Raw genomic sequence first — 15,380 nt, forward strand, 5'->3', positions numbered from 1 at the left:
GGCTCGATCCTGAAAGCAATGGGAAGCACCGAAGGAGTTTAAAGCAGGCAGGGTGACACGACCAGCTTTGTGTTCTTAAAGGTGACTCATGCCGGAGAGAAGAGGACGGGTGGGTAGTGTGAGGGCAGAGAGAATGAGGGTGGTGAGGGAGGGGGCCCCTGCAGATGTGCGGGGCAGACAAGTCAGTGGCTTGGAGAGGAAGAGAGAGAAGGAGAGATGGGTCCAGGCTGCACTGAGACGGAAGACTTGGCAGGGCTGGGTTACCCGGCACTGGGAAGTGAGGGGGCGGGAGGAGCAGGCGTGACTCAAAGCTTCTGGTTTGGACAGATGGGAGGACGGTGGCACCACTTGCTGAGCTGAGCTGGGGACTTGAGAGGTTTGGGGGTGGCAGATTGACAGGGTTCAGGTTTGCACGTGGAGAAGGTGAAGAAGCTGGTGGTGGGCCATCGGAGGAGGGTGTACAGGAGGAGAGACCCAGGGGTGCCCAGCAGAGTCGCGTTCAAAGCTCTCCTCTCATGCTTGGCTGTGTGGCCTTGGTCAAGGACTTTCCCTCTCCTTGCCTTAGTTTTCTCATATGTACCCTGGGATGATGTGGGCAGTCTGTCCTCAGAGTTGTCAGGGTGTGGTGAGCAGCCTCCAAGATATCCCAGTGACCCCGTCCTCCTGGGACCCACGTGCTTGTGTGGTGCCCTCCCACACTGTAATAGGGTCAGTTTGTGAGACCAAGGGACTACATGTATGTCACTTTGAAGGCTACGTTATAAAAAACATTGTGGCTTCTCGGGGTGCCTGGGTGGCTCAGTGGATTAAGCATCTGCCTTCGGCTCAGGTCATGATCTCAGGGTCCTGGGATTGAGTCCCATGTCAGGCTCCTTGCTCAGCAGGGAGCCTGCTTCTCCCTCTCTCTCAGCCCCTCCCCCTGCTTGTGCTCTCTCTCTCAAATAAATAAAATCTTAAAAAAAAAAAAAAGACATTGTGGCTTCTGTCTTCTTTCTTAGATCACTGGCGCTGGGGGACACCCCAGCTGCCATGTTGTCGGAGAAGCTCAGGTGAAGAGAAACCACTGCTTCTTGCTAAAAACTACCCGAGTGATCTTGGAAGTGGCTTCTCCAGCCCCAGCCCAGCCTTCCGTGGACTGCAGCTCCAGCTGACATCTAGACTGTAAGATCTGCTCTCTACCCAATCTGCTTCTAAATTCTTGACCCATAGAAACTGTAACGTAAGAAATGTTTATGTTTTGAGCCCCTACATTTGGGGATGGTTTATTATGTGGCAATAGAGAACTGGTCCAGAGGGCACAGACACTTAGCACAGTGCCTGGCACAGAATATGCAGCATCTGTGGGTCGAGTTCAGGAGAGAGGCTTGGGCTGGAGGTATGGATCTGGGAATCTTTTGGCTTAGAGACAATAATGGAATCCGTGGAGGTGGCTGAGCCAGTCCACAGAGATGGGTAGACAGGAGAGGATGGTCTTGGCCAGAAACCTGGACAGAAGGGGCGGGTAGAGCAAGAAGAGGCGCATCTCCAGGAGTCTGAGGGGAGGGGCTGCAGAGGAAGCAGGGAAACTAGGACAGGGCCCAGGAAGAGGCTGTGTCCTGGAGGGTGTGGTCAACAGATCCCTGCAGGGAGGCCTGAGTGCGGGAGATCTAAGGAGGTTCTTTTGGATTCAGCAACAAAGAGATTCCTGGTGGCCCCATAAGAGCTATTTAGGTGGAGAGATTGAGGCCAGATTGAATATCGTGGGTTGGGGTGTCAGTATAAACACTTTCCACCCCCAACTCCCAAACCAAGATGGTTTGCAGGAGAATCCTATAGAAAATCCAAACTACAGAAAATCGCACTCTTATATAAGCTGTATAGTGAACAGACACCCATTCCTTAATTGATTTTATGAGCTCATGTAGCTTTGATAGCAAAACCAGACATGGAGAGAAGAGGGGAGGAAATTAGCAGGCACAACTCATCGTAGATATGGATGCAAAAACCCTAAATGAAATATTGGCAAATGCAATCCAGCACTATATCGAAAAAAATAACACATCATCAAAGGTGTGTTTATTCCATGAATGCATGGACGGTTTAATATAATAAAATCCACCGATGGATAAGGGGGAAAAAAATCTCACGTCGATAAAATTCAGCAGCCATTCCTAATAAAGCAGAATAGGGCTTCCTTACCCTCATAAAAGGTATCTATCAAAAATCTACGACAAACACTATTTTTAAGGGTAACATATTCGAAACAGTCAAGAACAAGATAGAAATGCCCACTGTCATCACTGCTATTCCACATTGTGCTGAAGATTTTAGTGCAGTAAAACAAGGAACAGGAAATAAAGGCTGGACAGGGAGATACTAAATGTAATTACTTGCAGACTCTATGATTATTTAACAGAAAATTCAAGAGAGGCTATAAAACTTATTGGAACTAAAAAAGAGTCCAAGTTTGCTGGATACAAGGTTATTATCCACATTTCAGTAATCATCAATATATTATAAAATGCATATTTGAAAATATAATTTATAATAGCAATAAATATTTCAAGAGATATATAGGAATAGTTCTGAGAAAACAACTGACAAAATTAATTCCTCTGTTTTTGGTTGAGGAAAAGGGAAATAACTCTTTGAAGGACACCAGCAAGCCAGGGGGCAGTGCTGAATTTTCAGTGGCACCAAATCCTGAAGATCTGAGTATTGGGCAATTCTGGTAGTGTTTTTCTTTTGTAAAAACTAAAACTCATTAGATTTTCTGATTATAAATTCAATATCTATGCATTCTAGAAAATACAGAAAATTCAGAAGTACGTTAAGAATAAACCACTAACATTCCCATTCTATTACCTAGAGAACTGTGACCAATGACTTGACATATTTTCTTCAAAATTTTTGTCTATGTATATTTGTGTGTGTTTTTTTTTAAAGATTTTATTTATTTGAGAGAGAGAGAGCACAAGAGGGGTAGGGTCAGAGGGAGAAGCAGACTCCCCGCTGAGCAGGGACCCCAATGTAGGACTCGATTCCGGGACTCCGGGATCATGACCCGAGCGGAAGGCAGTCGCTCAACCAACTGAGCCACCCAGGCGCCCTGTATATTTGTGTTTTTTAAACATAAGATTAGAATTATACCACGTATGCCATTTTGTGCATGGCTTATTTTCATACACATTTCCCTGTAGCCTCATCTAGTCCTTTCGAATATAATACAGCACTCAATCATGTTGAAGCATATGCCATTCATTCAACCTATCGATTTGAGTTTTCAGAGAAAAACCAAATTATCAGATTTGACTGTGATGATCATGCGGATAAAAGTTAAACCCCAGAGCCAACTCAGGCACATGCAGACATGAAAAACAGGTGAGTTCCTAAGGCCAGGGGTTATCCTGGTGGAGAGGGGAAAGGACAAAACCAACATCATTTACCTGGTCCCGCCTGAAAGAGGACAGAGATCTGGTTAGCAGGAAGCAGGAAGAGAATGGGATTTGGAAGGACTCTATGCTTGCCGACCAGTTAGCTCTGAGACTTTAGGTAATTCCCTAGGCTCTGCAGCTTTGGCTTCCGTAGTGGTAGACTGAGGACGATACCGGCGCCAGGCTCACCTAGGGCCAGCTTCTTCGGGCCTCAGGGCCTTTGCACGGGTCATTTTCTCTGCTGAAGTCAGTTCTCCCCTTCTCTCCACCTGGCTGCCCATGTCGACCCTTTGGGCCTGACTGCCCTTCCCTTCCCTGCGCACCAGGCCGGATGGGTGGCCTTATCAGAGGGTGGCTTCCCCTCAAGGAGGGCAAGGCCAGAAGGTGTTCTGGCCACAGGCCGGGTGTCCAGGTCTTCTTGGCCACCACCAAGTGTGGCCCCTCCCCTTATTCTCCGATTCCTCCAACCCTGTACTTAGAATCCCAGGCGGCGATTCTTAGGACTTAGAAACACAACTTGTCATTATTTTGCAGTTTCCTTGGGTCTTGTCTCTTTTCTCCTCTCATTAGGCCCCCTTTCCGCCTTGGTAGCCGCTGTACATGGTCGGGGCCCTATACGTGTTGGTGAAACAAGAGAAACAGCTGTGAGGACCCGAGTCCGAGGACGCAGGGAAAACTGCCAGGGGCTGGGTTGATTCCAAACTGCGGTCGGGGGCGGAGCCTCGGGGGCGGGCCTTCGGGCCTGCGGCGGAGCCGGCCTGACCGCTCGGCCCAGGCTGCGCCCCGCTGAGCTCCTCCGGCCTCTTGGCCCTCTGGCCTCCTGCCCGCGCCGCCGTTAGGGGGCGCCCGCGCTCGTGGCGCCGCGGCTCTGCTGGGAAGGCGCCGCCCGCCGCGGGCGGCAGGAGCCGCAACTCCGGGCGCGGGCTCAGTCGTCCGCTCTGCCACCGCCGCCGCCGCCGCCGCCGCCGCCGCTGGGCGCAGGCTCGCTCGTCCTCGTGCTCCCGCTCTCCGGCCGCCGGCGTCTCCCGGCCGGGCCGCCGCCGCCGCCGCCGCGCAGTGAGTGGGGGCGGGCCCAGGGCTTGGGGGCCTGGGGCTCGGGAGGGCCAGGCACAAGGAGAAGCCCGCGCGGAGCGGCCGGGGCAGCGGGGTTAAGGAGAATCCGGGCGGTGGTGGGCCGCGCTGAGGGGACCGTGGGGAGCCGGCGCGGCGCGCTCCGGGGCAGGCACGAGCCGGCGGCGGGCTGCCCGCGGCCGAGCGGCCGGGCTGGTGCGGGTTCCGGGGCCCGCCCCGCGGGGACGTGCGGCTTCGGCGGACCCGGGCTCGCGACACCGGGGCGCACCCCCCGCCCGGGCCCGGAGCATCTCGTGTCCCACGCCGAGCCGGGTGGGGTGGGTGGGGAGACTGGCTACAGGGCAACAGCGAAGCACGGCCCGGACGGGGACACCTCGAGTTTTGCTCAAAAATGATTGTTTTAGGGGGTGGCGCTTATTAGCCACCGTTTGCCCTAATTTAAAGGCTGTGACAGGGCTTCTGAGCTCTGCCTTAGGGCATTTTCTGCCCTCAGAGACACACTGTGAGTGCAGCTGAGTTCTTTATGCTCAGATTTGTGTATCTTGGCATTTTTAATGGTTGATGTCAGAGGTGATAAATGACCGTGGTAATGGGGAGCCACCGAAGCACCTGCTGGGCTGACAGTTGTGGAGGTTGTGTCTGAGGGTGGGACGGGAGAAACGAAACACAGCCTCTTTGGATATTCTGCTGAAGTTATCATGTTTATGTTTAAGTATAGCTGCTCTGGAGCAAGTTGATAAATCCAATTTTAGAACTTGGTGATAGAAGAGGTTTGAGTGGCAAGCCGACCCGGGGTGACCTGGTTTGGCCAGGAATGTTTGGGGTAGCCCAGGTATCTCTTACCATTTCTCTTTGGCATATTTATTTTCTTCTGTCGCAAATGTCCAAGTGCGATCTCAGAATAGGAGAAAAGCTAGAGGACAGCATTTAGTACAGGCCCGAGCCCAAGATTGATGTTTTCAAATAAACAAATGTGTGGCTAGGAAAAGGAAAAATATTCTTATCTGCAGGGTTGGTAGTTTGAGAGAACTTGGTCTGTGGTTGAGAACTATCAGTCCTTACTAATATTTCATTTTATGTAATACAGTAGATATTAAGGATTGAGTGATGAGGACTGCCATAGATGCTCATTCCTAAGATTTGTATGATTGAAATTTTCATAAATCATATTTTACCCAAAGCATTCCTACATAAAGGAATCCTAGGGTGAATCCTTCTTTGGATCCCTCAGTGTGTCTTGAATTTTGATATTTAGAGTCTATTTAAAACGGAACACACATATTTATTTGGATTTTGCTTTACCTTAGAGATAATCCTGAGTCATGCTTTAGAGAAGTTCCTTCTGTGATCAAGAGCTCAGATGTCTGGTGGTCTCTATACAAGCTGGCTGCTCCTCTTTACCTGTAATTCTGCCTTGTGGAGGTCTGGAGAAAGGAGGACCTGGGGAGATTGGAAGCAAATTAAGAGGCTTTTCTTCCATATTTGTCTTGTTTCCATGCCAGGGCTCTAAATTACTTGTGTTCACACTTTCAAGTTTCTCAATTTACCACAGAAATTTTGTTTATGCTACTGCCATTAGTATTTTCACGTTTGTTTAATACTTCCCAGTTTATAAATGCTTTTCTATTCATGATCTTGTTTATTTTTTCCTTTTCTGCAAAGAAGCTGGGCTTAAAGAGAGATTTCCTCAGGGTCTCATAATTAGTAAAAGAATGGAAGGGGGATACAGATCCTCACGAGTAACCAGTTCTCTTTTCCTCTGCACTGGCCTGCATGTGACTTCAGAACCCTAGTCCTGATCTGTTGTTACCCTGTAGGTTGGTTGTTGCCTTTGTGTTATGCCTAAATGGTATCATTATTTTGGGGAAGGTGGTATTATCCTATTTTATTTTGTAGAAACTGAGGGTAAGAGGAATCTTCTGATTTTGCGACTATTTGTGACAGCTCTTTAGCATTAAGGTCATTTTTTCAATCTAGACCTCCTTTCCTCTAGACTACATGGAGAGAGGAGAGAGAAAAAAATAATTTTAGTGAAAAACAATCTATTTCTGCGTTGGTATGGTTAAGGATACCCTAACACCATAATCATGTTCTCCTTGTGTGCCTGGCTACTAGTGTCAGCCTATATGTGAATGTTAACCCAAAAGATCCCTTTAGATGTCGCTGAACTAGTTACTATAAAAAGTATTTCATTTTCAAACTCCCATGTTTCAAGAACTGAGGAATTCCGTACAATAGGTCATTTTGAAGGTATGTATAGATGGAATTTATTGAGTCTTCTTTTCTGAATGCCAGACACAAAGATTTCAGGAGAACGGCATTTTACAAGGGCTACCTGGAAACTTTGGGAAGGCAATAGTTACAGGTTTTTATTATTTATCCGAGTTTGGAGGTGTGTATTCTGATGGTTAAGCTGTTACATAGGAGTAGGACTTTTGCCTGGGAGAATGCTTAGTTTTAGTCTGTAGCAGAAATGGCAAATCCAGAATATTTATGTAGAATTAGCTAATCATAACCAAAAGCTTGATTGTAGCTCTGCAGTGATGAGAATGGCCCCGGGTTCTTAGGTTATTCTTTAAGTTATTAACTTGTTGGGTTGTGCATTTTTCAGATTTGCTACTTTAGAAAATTGTTAGCAATTTCTTTTAAGGCTTTTACAAATTCTTTAGTATGGGTTTTCCTTAGCTTAATTATCTGCTAACATTACACTGTCAGAATTTACACATTAGTCATAATTAAACCTTTGAAGCTTAAGTGTGGGTGAATCTTCAGTACTGCTTTATATTCTTTGGGAATGGTCAGCCACTTGTTTCCACAAGAATTTTATTTGCACCAAAGGTCAGATATTTTCAGGTAGGACTGATTTTCAAGGGCTGGAAGCCTTTCTTTGAACTTTGTAATTGTTTGTGCTTGGTTGCATTCACTGCTGTTTAAAATGATCTTTAGTAAGGAGAGTCACTTTAAAGAAAAAAGTTTTTCATGTTACCCTCATAATCTCTATTCCTGGCAAATTTTCTGGGATATTAGATTTTTCTTTGTCTTCATTTTAGACCCATTTGATGCCCATTTTAAGATCTTCCTTCTGCTGCCTATCTTGTGGTCATTTAACTTCTCATTAAGCCCTCCACTAGAGACTGTTCCAGAAGAGAGAGAAGATGAAAAGCAAATGAATCATTTTCTAATTGTTAGCAGCTCTGAAAAATGATTTAGTAGGAGAGATTGACACTATCCCAGAAATTCTTTTGGATTATGTTTTATTTCATTCATCTGTATTGTCTCTGAGATGTTCCTAATAGTCATCAATTTAGAGGCTGATTATCCAGCTATTGGATGGCCAGGAATCTAACTGCTTTTTTGTTTCTTGCTGTATCTAAGCATTAAGCATCTCCACAGAGGATGTTTAGAAGTAAGGAGTAGGGATAAAATTTAAACTGATCAATACTATTTTTTCCGCCTTAGAGCTCTTTAGTGAACAATTTGATTTTTTTTTGGACAGTTTAGTCATTGTTATTGGAAGTGACTGACTAATCGTAACTTCATTTTATTATTAATATCTGTATCTTCTACACAAATGTAGGGAGGCTTTTGGGTGCTTTTTAAGAAACATGGGCTCATATAGATTCCCATAATTGCTTTCTTGAATTATTAAGCTTGAGGTTTCTTTACATCTTTGTATCCGAACAGAACCTGGGCTTTTGCTGTGGAACAGATTCAAAGGCATCATCTAATTTTCTTTTTATGATTGTTCAAGAAGTTAGTTTGTTTTGGTTTAGCAGTAAAAAAGGGGTAAAAAGGATTAATAGTGGACAGACCTTGCGTAACAGCTGTAACATTGATGATGTCTGGTTTTTTCCTTTGTCTTTGGTCTCCCATTTCTCATTTAATCATTCCGATATTCATGGATTGGAGTTCTTCACTTAAGACAGAGGACACCAGCCTTCAGTCACCCTAGTGAGTAGGGTCTTGCTATTTTGCCTCAGGGGAATTTTTACAAACCCATTGTGACTGCTCACTTAGACTGAGTTACTATTAAATTTGTAAATAAAATCCACCTGCTGGGGGGTCTCAAGTCAATCCTTTCAGTTTCTTATTTCTTGGATTCTGTTCTTTGAGTTTCCACCCAAAGAGGGGATTTATAGAAAGATCTAGACTAGGAGTCACAAAATCCAAGTTCTTAATCAGTCACTTTCTAGCTGTAGGAACTTGAGCAAGTCGTTTAATCTGCTGTTTCTCTATTTTGTATCTCTAAAATGGGGACAGTAATTCATGCATTGCTTATTGTATCAGGAATATTGTGGGAGAAAAAGGCCCATCTTTTTTTATTTAAATTGTTTCTTCATTTTGGAATCCCTCCTCTCAGGTTGTCCAAATATTCCTGCAGAGTTCTCCTGAGCGAGCTTTTTCTTGCTTTTTCTTCCCAAAGGCCTCTGCTAGTCCATGCATTATGTAGCACTATTCTGTACAGTTGTTGCATGTTGCCTTTCTTCGCAGATAGAAAGCTCCATGAGGGCAAGGATTGTATCTTTCCTATTTCTGTGTCTCCACATTGCACATCGCACCCGCCACACACACCAAGTTGACGTATAATAAATGTTGGTTGAATTATTTTTGAGGCTGTCAGGAATGAAAACTTTGGGTGATAGGAAGATGCCAAAGATGAGCCTAGTATCAGAACTTTTGGATGACTGGCCTTTTAAATCAGTCAGTTATTTGTCTGTCTGTTGTATCAGTAACTGAATCAGATGCTCATAATATAAATTGGTAAAGCCTGTTTTCTTGGTTCTGTTTACCTCAAATACTGAGAAGCAAGTCAGAGGAATGAAAGGTTGTCACAACCCCCCTGAATTTGACATTTGTTCCGTTTCTCACCCTATAGCATATGGGGGTCTATCTATATCCAACTGCTGAGTATGAAGAATTAAACCTGACTGCACGTTGTCTGGTCCACATTTTAGCTTGTTTTCTTTGAAGAATGTGCAAGGTGGAAAAATAGATGCTTCAGGCTCTGATTTCAGCCCATGCTGTGCTATGCAAATGTTCTCGACATGCCTGAGTGACCTTTTTGAGAAAGAGCCTTTGTGATCTTCTGTAGCCAGGGCCTGTTCTGGGAATAGTGTGCCAGATTTCTCTAAAAGTGGGAAAAGTGAATCTGTTCAAAGACCATATAAAAAAGCCAGTGCTTTTCCTGGATAAATACCGATAAGTTCATGTTTCTTACTGTCTCTTGCCAGAGCTTTTGAAATTTGCTCTGCAGTTTGCCTTGCCGGTTGATTTGGAGAATGATACGTGTGAGACGGGACTGACTAAAGCATTTCTGTAGCTGGGAAAGTGTTTAAGTGCTTTTGAATTGTAGATAAAAGTAAATTCAAACTGGCATCATTAGTATCTGGGTGTTTATCAGTGTCTTCAGGCTGGTTCTCCATAAGTGCCGGCTGAGTGACTTGCAACCAGATTTGTAAGGTTGTCCCAAATTGTGCTCTGATGATTTGGCATTTAAATTGTTTTCTATTTGTTTTGATTATTGTACAAAATGAAATATATCATTATTAAAAGTATAATTAGTGCTTTTTTTATGTTATAAAAGAAATACCGTTCTGATGTATTTCTCTTGGAAAGTGATACTGGTGTCTTGGAGGTTTATGGCTTCTGATGCTTTTCCTGAGATGTTTAGTTTCTATAGCTGAAATGGATAAAAAAGAGTTTTCCCTCTCTCCCTTCCCTTAAACCACCTTTTTGATAAGGATTATTACAGGTTTGCACCAGGATAGGGTTGTACAGTTAATCATAATGTTCTCCTGTAGAAATTGTAAAAATTGAATTTTCAGAGAGGGTAGGTAGAATTTGAATGACTGGTTTACTTACTAGGCTCTTCTTCCTTCCCTAAGCATAGGATAATTTTTTCTCTGAAGATTGTCAGTCTCTTAGGTATGTGTGGACGGTTCTAGAGGAATGCTTTCTTCTCCACATCTTTGCCCTGTAGCCCGTTTTGGCTAAGCAAAGATGAGTAGCTGTCTGTTTTGTTGGTTGGGAAAATCCTTGTCTGTTTTCGTAGTTACATGCACTGTTACATGTCTTTTTCTTCTCCCCAAGTTTCCCTGGACCCTGGGCTCCCGAGACAGCAGCGCTGGAGCAGATGGATAATGGAGACTGGGGCTATATGGTGAGATGCTTTTGCAGATGCATTTTGAAGGCTGGCAAATAATTTGTGTGTGTCTTTTCCCGCTTCTTCTGTATTCTTAGGTATAATATGTCTTATAAGAATGAAAATTATAGATTAGTACATCATCCTACCCGCTTAATTAGTTTATTTTTTGGGTCTAGTGTGGTGTTTTTATGTAAGCAAAGTCAGTATGAACTAAGTAACTTGTTATAATCACTTACTTGAGAGCATAATATTTTTTTAGTCTTTAAAGTATGTTGCTCTTAAAACTTATAGAGTAGTGACTATTAAAATGGTCTTGTAGGTGATGGTACAGAGGATATTTTCTTGTGTTAGGGAGGTTAAAGGGTTGAGAAGCCGCCACTTCTCCCATCTGTACTTTTTGAGTGTGCATGTCTTCTTATTTTCCTTTTCCTTTGGTGGGAAATATTTCACTTGTTTAGTACCAGAAGTCTCTCTGTCTTTTTTTTTTTTTTTTCTTACATATAACCTCTAAAAGGGAAGGTATATTTATGGTGTATTATTTAGAGAAGCTTGCTTTTCAAAATTAAAGGCCAGATTGCAACATTATTAAAAAAGTGAATACATGATCGGATTATAAAATTTGAAAGCTGCTGTTAGCCTTTGGGTATATAAGATTGTGTTGACTATCTATGTATTCTAATTTAGTATTTGGCACTGCTATTTCCATGGAGAAGTTATAAAGATTAGGTCTGCACAAATTTTTATTTTTAAAATAAATTTCACGATTTGTTCCCCTTTTTGAGTGGGAAAAACAAAAGTGTTGAAAGTAGATATCTTTATACTATCAAATCATTTTTATTCTATTTTGTGTTAAATTGAGTTAAGAAAAAAGAAGGTCTCTCTTTTTTTAATCAGAAAAAACTTATGTGAGTATATTTTAGCTTGGCTTTTCTCTTCAATAGTGTACTCTGACCTAAAAACTTCTCTGTAGATACTGGGCCTGAAATTAAGTGGCTTTGGAAGTCATGCTCTCCTTTTTTAGTGTAAGGCTTTAATGAAGTAGATTTATCCTTTTCTTATTGAAAGAAAATGTTAGATCCCTTCATCTGGGTAGGTTTATCATTGACAGTAAAGCTATTTTACATTATAGGATTGCTAAATACATTATAGCCTGAAGGAATCTTTTGCCTTGCTTGTTGTTACCATTAATTTTCTTAATTTGTCAAAGTTAGGATTTAAGAAATTTCAGATGACTTACCATTTTTTAAAAATTTCAGATGACTGACCCAGTCACGTTAAATGTAGGTGGACACTTGTATACAACGTCTCTTACCACATTGACGCGTTACCCGGATTCCATGCTTGGAGCTATGTTTGGGGGGGACTTCCCCACAGCTCGAGACCCTCAAGGCAATTACTTCATTGATCGAGATGGACCTCTTTTCCGATATGTCCTCAACTTCTTAAGAACTTCAGAGTTGACCTTACCCCTGGATTTTAAGGAATTTGATCTGCTTCGGAAAGAAGCAGATTTTTATCAGATTGAGCCCTTGATTCAATGTCTCAATGACCCTAAGCCTCTGTATCCTATGGATACTTTTGAAGAAGTTGTGGAATTATCTAGTACTCGGAAGCTTTCTAAGTACTCCAATCCAGTAGCTGTCATCATAACCCAATTAACCATCACCACCAAAGTCCATTCCTTACTAGAAGGTATCTCAAACTATTTCACGAAGTGGAATAAGCACATGATGGACACCAGAGATTGCCAGGTTTCCTTTACTTTCGGACCCTGTGATTATCACCAGGAAGTTTCTCTCCGGGTCCACCTGATGGAATACATTACAAAACAAGGTTTCACGATCCGCAACACCCGAGTGCATCACATGAGCGAGCGGGCCAACGAGAACACAGTGGAGCACAACTGGACTTTCTGTAGGCTGGCTCGGAAGACCGATGACTGATCTCGAAGCCTGGGAGAAGTTCCTGGAAACTGACTCTCCAGGACATGGAAGAGACTTTTTTTTTTTTTTAAATCACAGTGTGGGATTTTTTTTTTTTTTTTTTAATATTTGTATTTATTCAAAGGCATTGACGACCAGAAGGAAGTTTTGTGCTTTAGCAGACTCCTCTATGTTTTGTTCCCTTTACCTTGAGTATGCATGTGCCTGTTCGGAGCCTCCAGATACCTTTTTTATAAAAAGAAGTATAAAAATCATTATGGTATATAATCTCTTAACAGAGCTTTTTTTATTACAGTGCTACAATGATTTCTGATTAAATGGTCCCTAACTCAACTAGAAGGCTAAAAATGCAGGAATGAAAGAATAAACAGAGTACTCATGATGCCTTTGAGAAAAACCAAAACATCATGTAGGGTGACCTAGTTTCCATACCAATAAGCAGTATTGTAATATTAAAGGAAAACTGTTCCAATCATTTAAAAGTACTTGTTAAGTACTGCTTTTTACAGTTATGACAACTGTTTCTTTCTATGCATATAAATCAAGCAACCAAATATCTGTAGCCATGGAAATGTCTGACTAGAAATATTTATATTGGATTCTGAATACAAAATGTCCCTGTGGTAGAACTCTTACTTCTTATGCCTGGTGCAGTATGATTCCCAAGTGTACTGTCTACCAGAAGAAAAAAAAAAACTAATAAAAAATGAAATATGAAAATTAGGTTTGTGTTTGTTGATTATTATTACTTAAAGGGGAAATCATATTTCTTGCCTCAAGTGTGCATTGTTCGGTTTATGTCCCCGTGTATACTGCCTGTCGCACCTTTGTATTTGACTCAAGAGGACTCAGTAGAACCTTAGGATGCAGTTTATAGAATCTCCTGTGTTGCTGGAAGCAGGAATGGATGGAATTAATTGTTTTGTCTAAAAGAGTGCATATTTGAACAGTGAACATAGAGTTTGATACATTTTTTCAAATAGGGCTTAAGATTACAGATATTTTCTCAGTAAGCCACCAGTTGTCAGCACTGAATATGACCCTTACTCTAGCTTTGTACTGAGCACAGGGACAAACTGCCTCTTCAGCCACTTTTTTTCTCACAATATTATGGTGGCCCACAAATATATTTTATTATTACAGTTAAGTCTGTTCCTGAGGAGAAAAACTAAACTGCAGTGAGTGAAGGCTCTGGAACAGGAGATGTGTATATACTTTACTTCACTGTGGTCTTATTTTGGATAGTTGATTTGATTCTCTTTCTTGGAAGTTACAGGAAGGATTATGTTAGCTATAGTGAGACTAGTTTGCTAGAACACCGTATAAAAGGAAGTCATGTAATTTCTTCCCTGTTTTCTAAGGGAAGAGTAGAGTTCGGAGGCTGTGTGCCCTTGGGTGGGTCACTCCTTTTCTCCTCTTCATGAGAAGATTCTGAGATTCTCTCTCTGAAAGGAGGATGAGAACACTTACCTACATCCATTTTTGCCCATGTCTCTGAAAATTTATTTGAAGATGTGACAAGTGACCAACATCTAGAAACCTATAATTACCCCGTTTTCACCATCTTCAACTAAACCGTCTTCAGCCGTCTTCAAACTAAAACCCCTTCATGCTATTGGCAGGTTGCCTTGGTTTCAGTAAACGTGCTAGTGTGAGGTTATCTTTTTAGAAAATTGTCTCATACTTAAAATTGATTAGAGGTTATCCCCCCCCCAAAAAAAACTATCCAGCCACTTATGTGTTGTTGAGTTGGCAGAGGTAGATGCAAGACAGAGTGATTTGGGTTGAAAATTGATGTGGAAATGGGAGTAATACTTCTAGCATTTTAAAAGGTAAAATCTTATGGGGTCTCTTCCTTGCCCAGTTTACTGGAGAGAAGTTTGTTTTGGCAAATTTTCTCAGATTTATTAATTATTAACAACTAAGGAGCCCCTGGGTGGCTCAGTTGGTTGTTGAGCATCCGACTCTTGATCTCAGCTCAGGTCTTGATCTCAGGGTCGTAAGTTTGAGCCCTGCATTGGGTTCCATGCTGGGTGTGGAGCCTACTTAAAAAAAAAAAGAAAGAAAAAATTATTAACAACTAAATGGTTATTTTTATGAGTAAATTAGGAAAAGTAGCCAGCTGAGATTTTTTGCAATTTAATTTGTCTGGTGGAATTTAATTTTGAGTGTTTTATTCCCTTGCACAATATGAAAAATGTAGTTTGATTATATTTGGGTAATTTGAGACAATTATGCCTTTTTAAGAAAATTTTAAATCATTTTCACTGTGAAATAGTTGATTTTCAAAAATTGATACTCAGTGGTATTCTCAGGGCCCTACATTTTATTTAGATTACTCCAAGTACAGACACTTTTGGAGGAGAATTGTGTATGTCCTTTTAAACCCTTGGCTAAATGTGTGCTAAATTAGACGTAAGTGATAACTGATGAGTCTATTGACTTTAGATCTAAAGTAAAACTCTTTAGTTTTACTAAATAGATGCTACAAATGGATAGCACTACTGTTTTGTATTGTGGGAAATTTTAAACATATTCAGAAGTAGAATAGTGCAAACACTCATGGGCCCATTGACCAACTGTCTTTAGTTGTTCGCTCTCCCTTTTTCATTTCATGGATTATCTTGAAGTAAATCACAGATGTTTCATCCATCCATCCATCCATCCATCCATCCATCCATCCATCCAGATAATGACACTCTTTAAAAAGTATATACTTTAAGGGGTGCCTGGCTGGCTGAGTCGGTAGAGTATGCGACTCTTGATCTTGGGATCATGAGTTCAAGCCCCACGTTGGGTATAGAGCTT

General features: G+C 42.2%; 3 protein-coding genes across 13 annotated transcripts in view; 2 read left to right on the forward strand and 1 right to left on the reverse strand.

The window, feature by feature from the left end:
- PXK (PX domain containing serine/threonine kinase like) overlaps positions 1–2,804 on the forward strand; it is a 108,457-nt gene extending 105,653 nt beyond the window's left edge. For all 5 annotated transcript variants that reach the window (XR_014145300.1, XR_014145318.1, XR_014145301.1 and 2 more), the window contains 2 exons: positions 999–1,219; positions 2,610–2,804. The gene's annotated coding sequence lies outside the window, so the exon portion shown is untranslated. The remainder of the gene's footprint in view (positions 1–998; positions 1,220–2,609) is intronic.
- Positions 1,130–13,295, forward strand: KCTD6 (potassium channel tetramerization domain containing 6). 6 transcript variants are annotated; one of them, XM_006747803.3, is made up of 4 exons: positions 2,610–2,701; positions 3,260–3,360; positions 10,575–10,644; positions 11,886–13,295. In XM_006747803.3, the coding sequence occupies exons 2-4, from the start codon at positions 3,350–3,352 to the stop codon at positions 12,570–12,572; spliced, it is 768 nt and encodes a 255-aa protein (XP_006747866.1). In that variant the 5' UTR covers positions 2,610–2,701; positions 3,260–3,349; the 3' UTR covers positions 12,573–13,295. The 6 variants fall into 6 exon arrangements, with proteins under 6 accessions (XP_081676064.1, XP_006747866.1, XP_081676074.1 ...); XM_081819921.1 differs by lacking the exons at positions 2,610–2,701; positions 3,260–3,360 and adding exons at positions 4,682–4,986; positions 6,150–8,435; XM_081819938.1 differs by lacking the exons at positions 2,610–2,701; positions 3,260–3,360 and adding an exon at positions 1,130–1,219.
- Positions 13,296–14,451: 1,156 nt separating this feature from the next.
- ACOX2 (acyl-CoA oxidase 2) overlaps positions 14,452–15,380 on the reverse strand; it is a 32,684-nt gene continuing 31,755 nt past the window's right edge. Inside the window, exon 18 of one of the 2 annotated variants that reach the window (XM_081819760.1) lies at positions 14,452–14,617. The gene's annotated coding sequence lies outside the window, so the exon portion shown is untranslated. The remainder of the gene's footprint in view (positions 14,618–15,380) is intronic. The other variant, XM_081819769.1, reaches the window with a different exon arrangement.

This window comes from Leptonychotes weddellii, chromosome 1, assembly GCF_054177405.1.
Source record: "Leptonychotes weddellii isolate Sample4059 chromosome 1, ASM5417740v2, whole genome shotgun sequence".
NCBI classification, from domain to species: domain Eukaryota; kingdom Metazoa; phylum Chordata; class Mammalia; order Carnivora; family Phocidae; genus Leptonychotes; species Leptonychotes weddellii.

Excerpts from the sequence above, each read along its gene's own strand:
- KCTD6 (XM_031018732.2), top strand. The coding sequence starts at position 8,320 with ATGATGTCTGGTTTTTTCCTTTGTCTTTGGTCTCCCATTTCTCATTTA. Across the intron at positions 8,436-10,574 it reads ACCAGCCTTCAGTCACCCTA|TTTCCCTGGACCCTGGGCTC; the intron begins GTGAGTAGGGTC and ends CTTCTCCCCAAG. Across the intron at positions 10,645-11,885 it reads ATGGAGACTGGGGCTATATG|ATGACTGACCCAGTCACGTT; the intron begins GTGAGATGCTTT and ends TAAAAATTTCAG.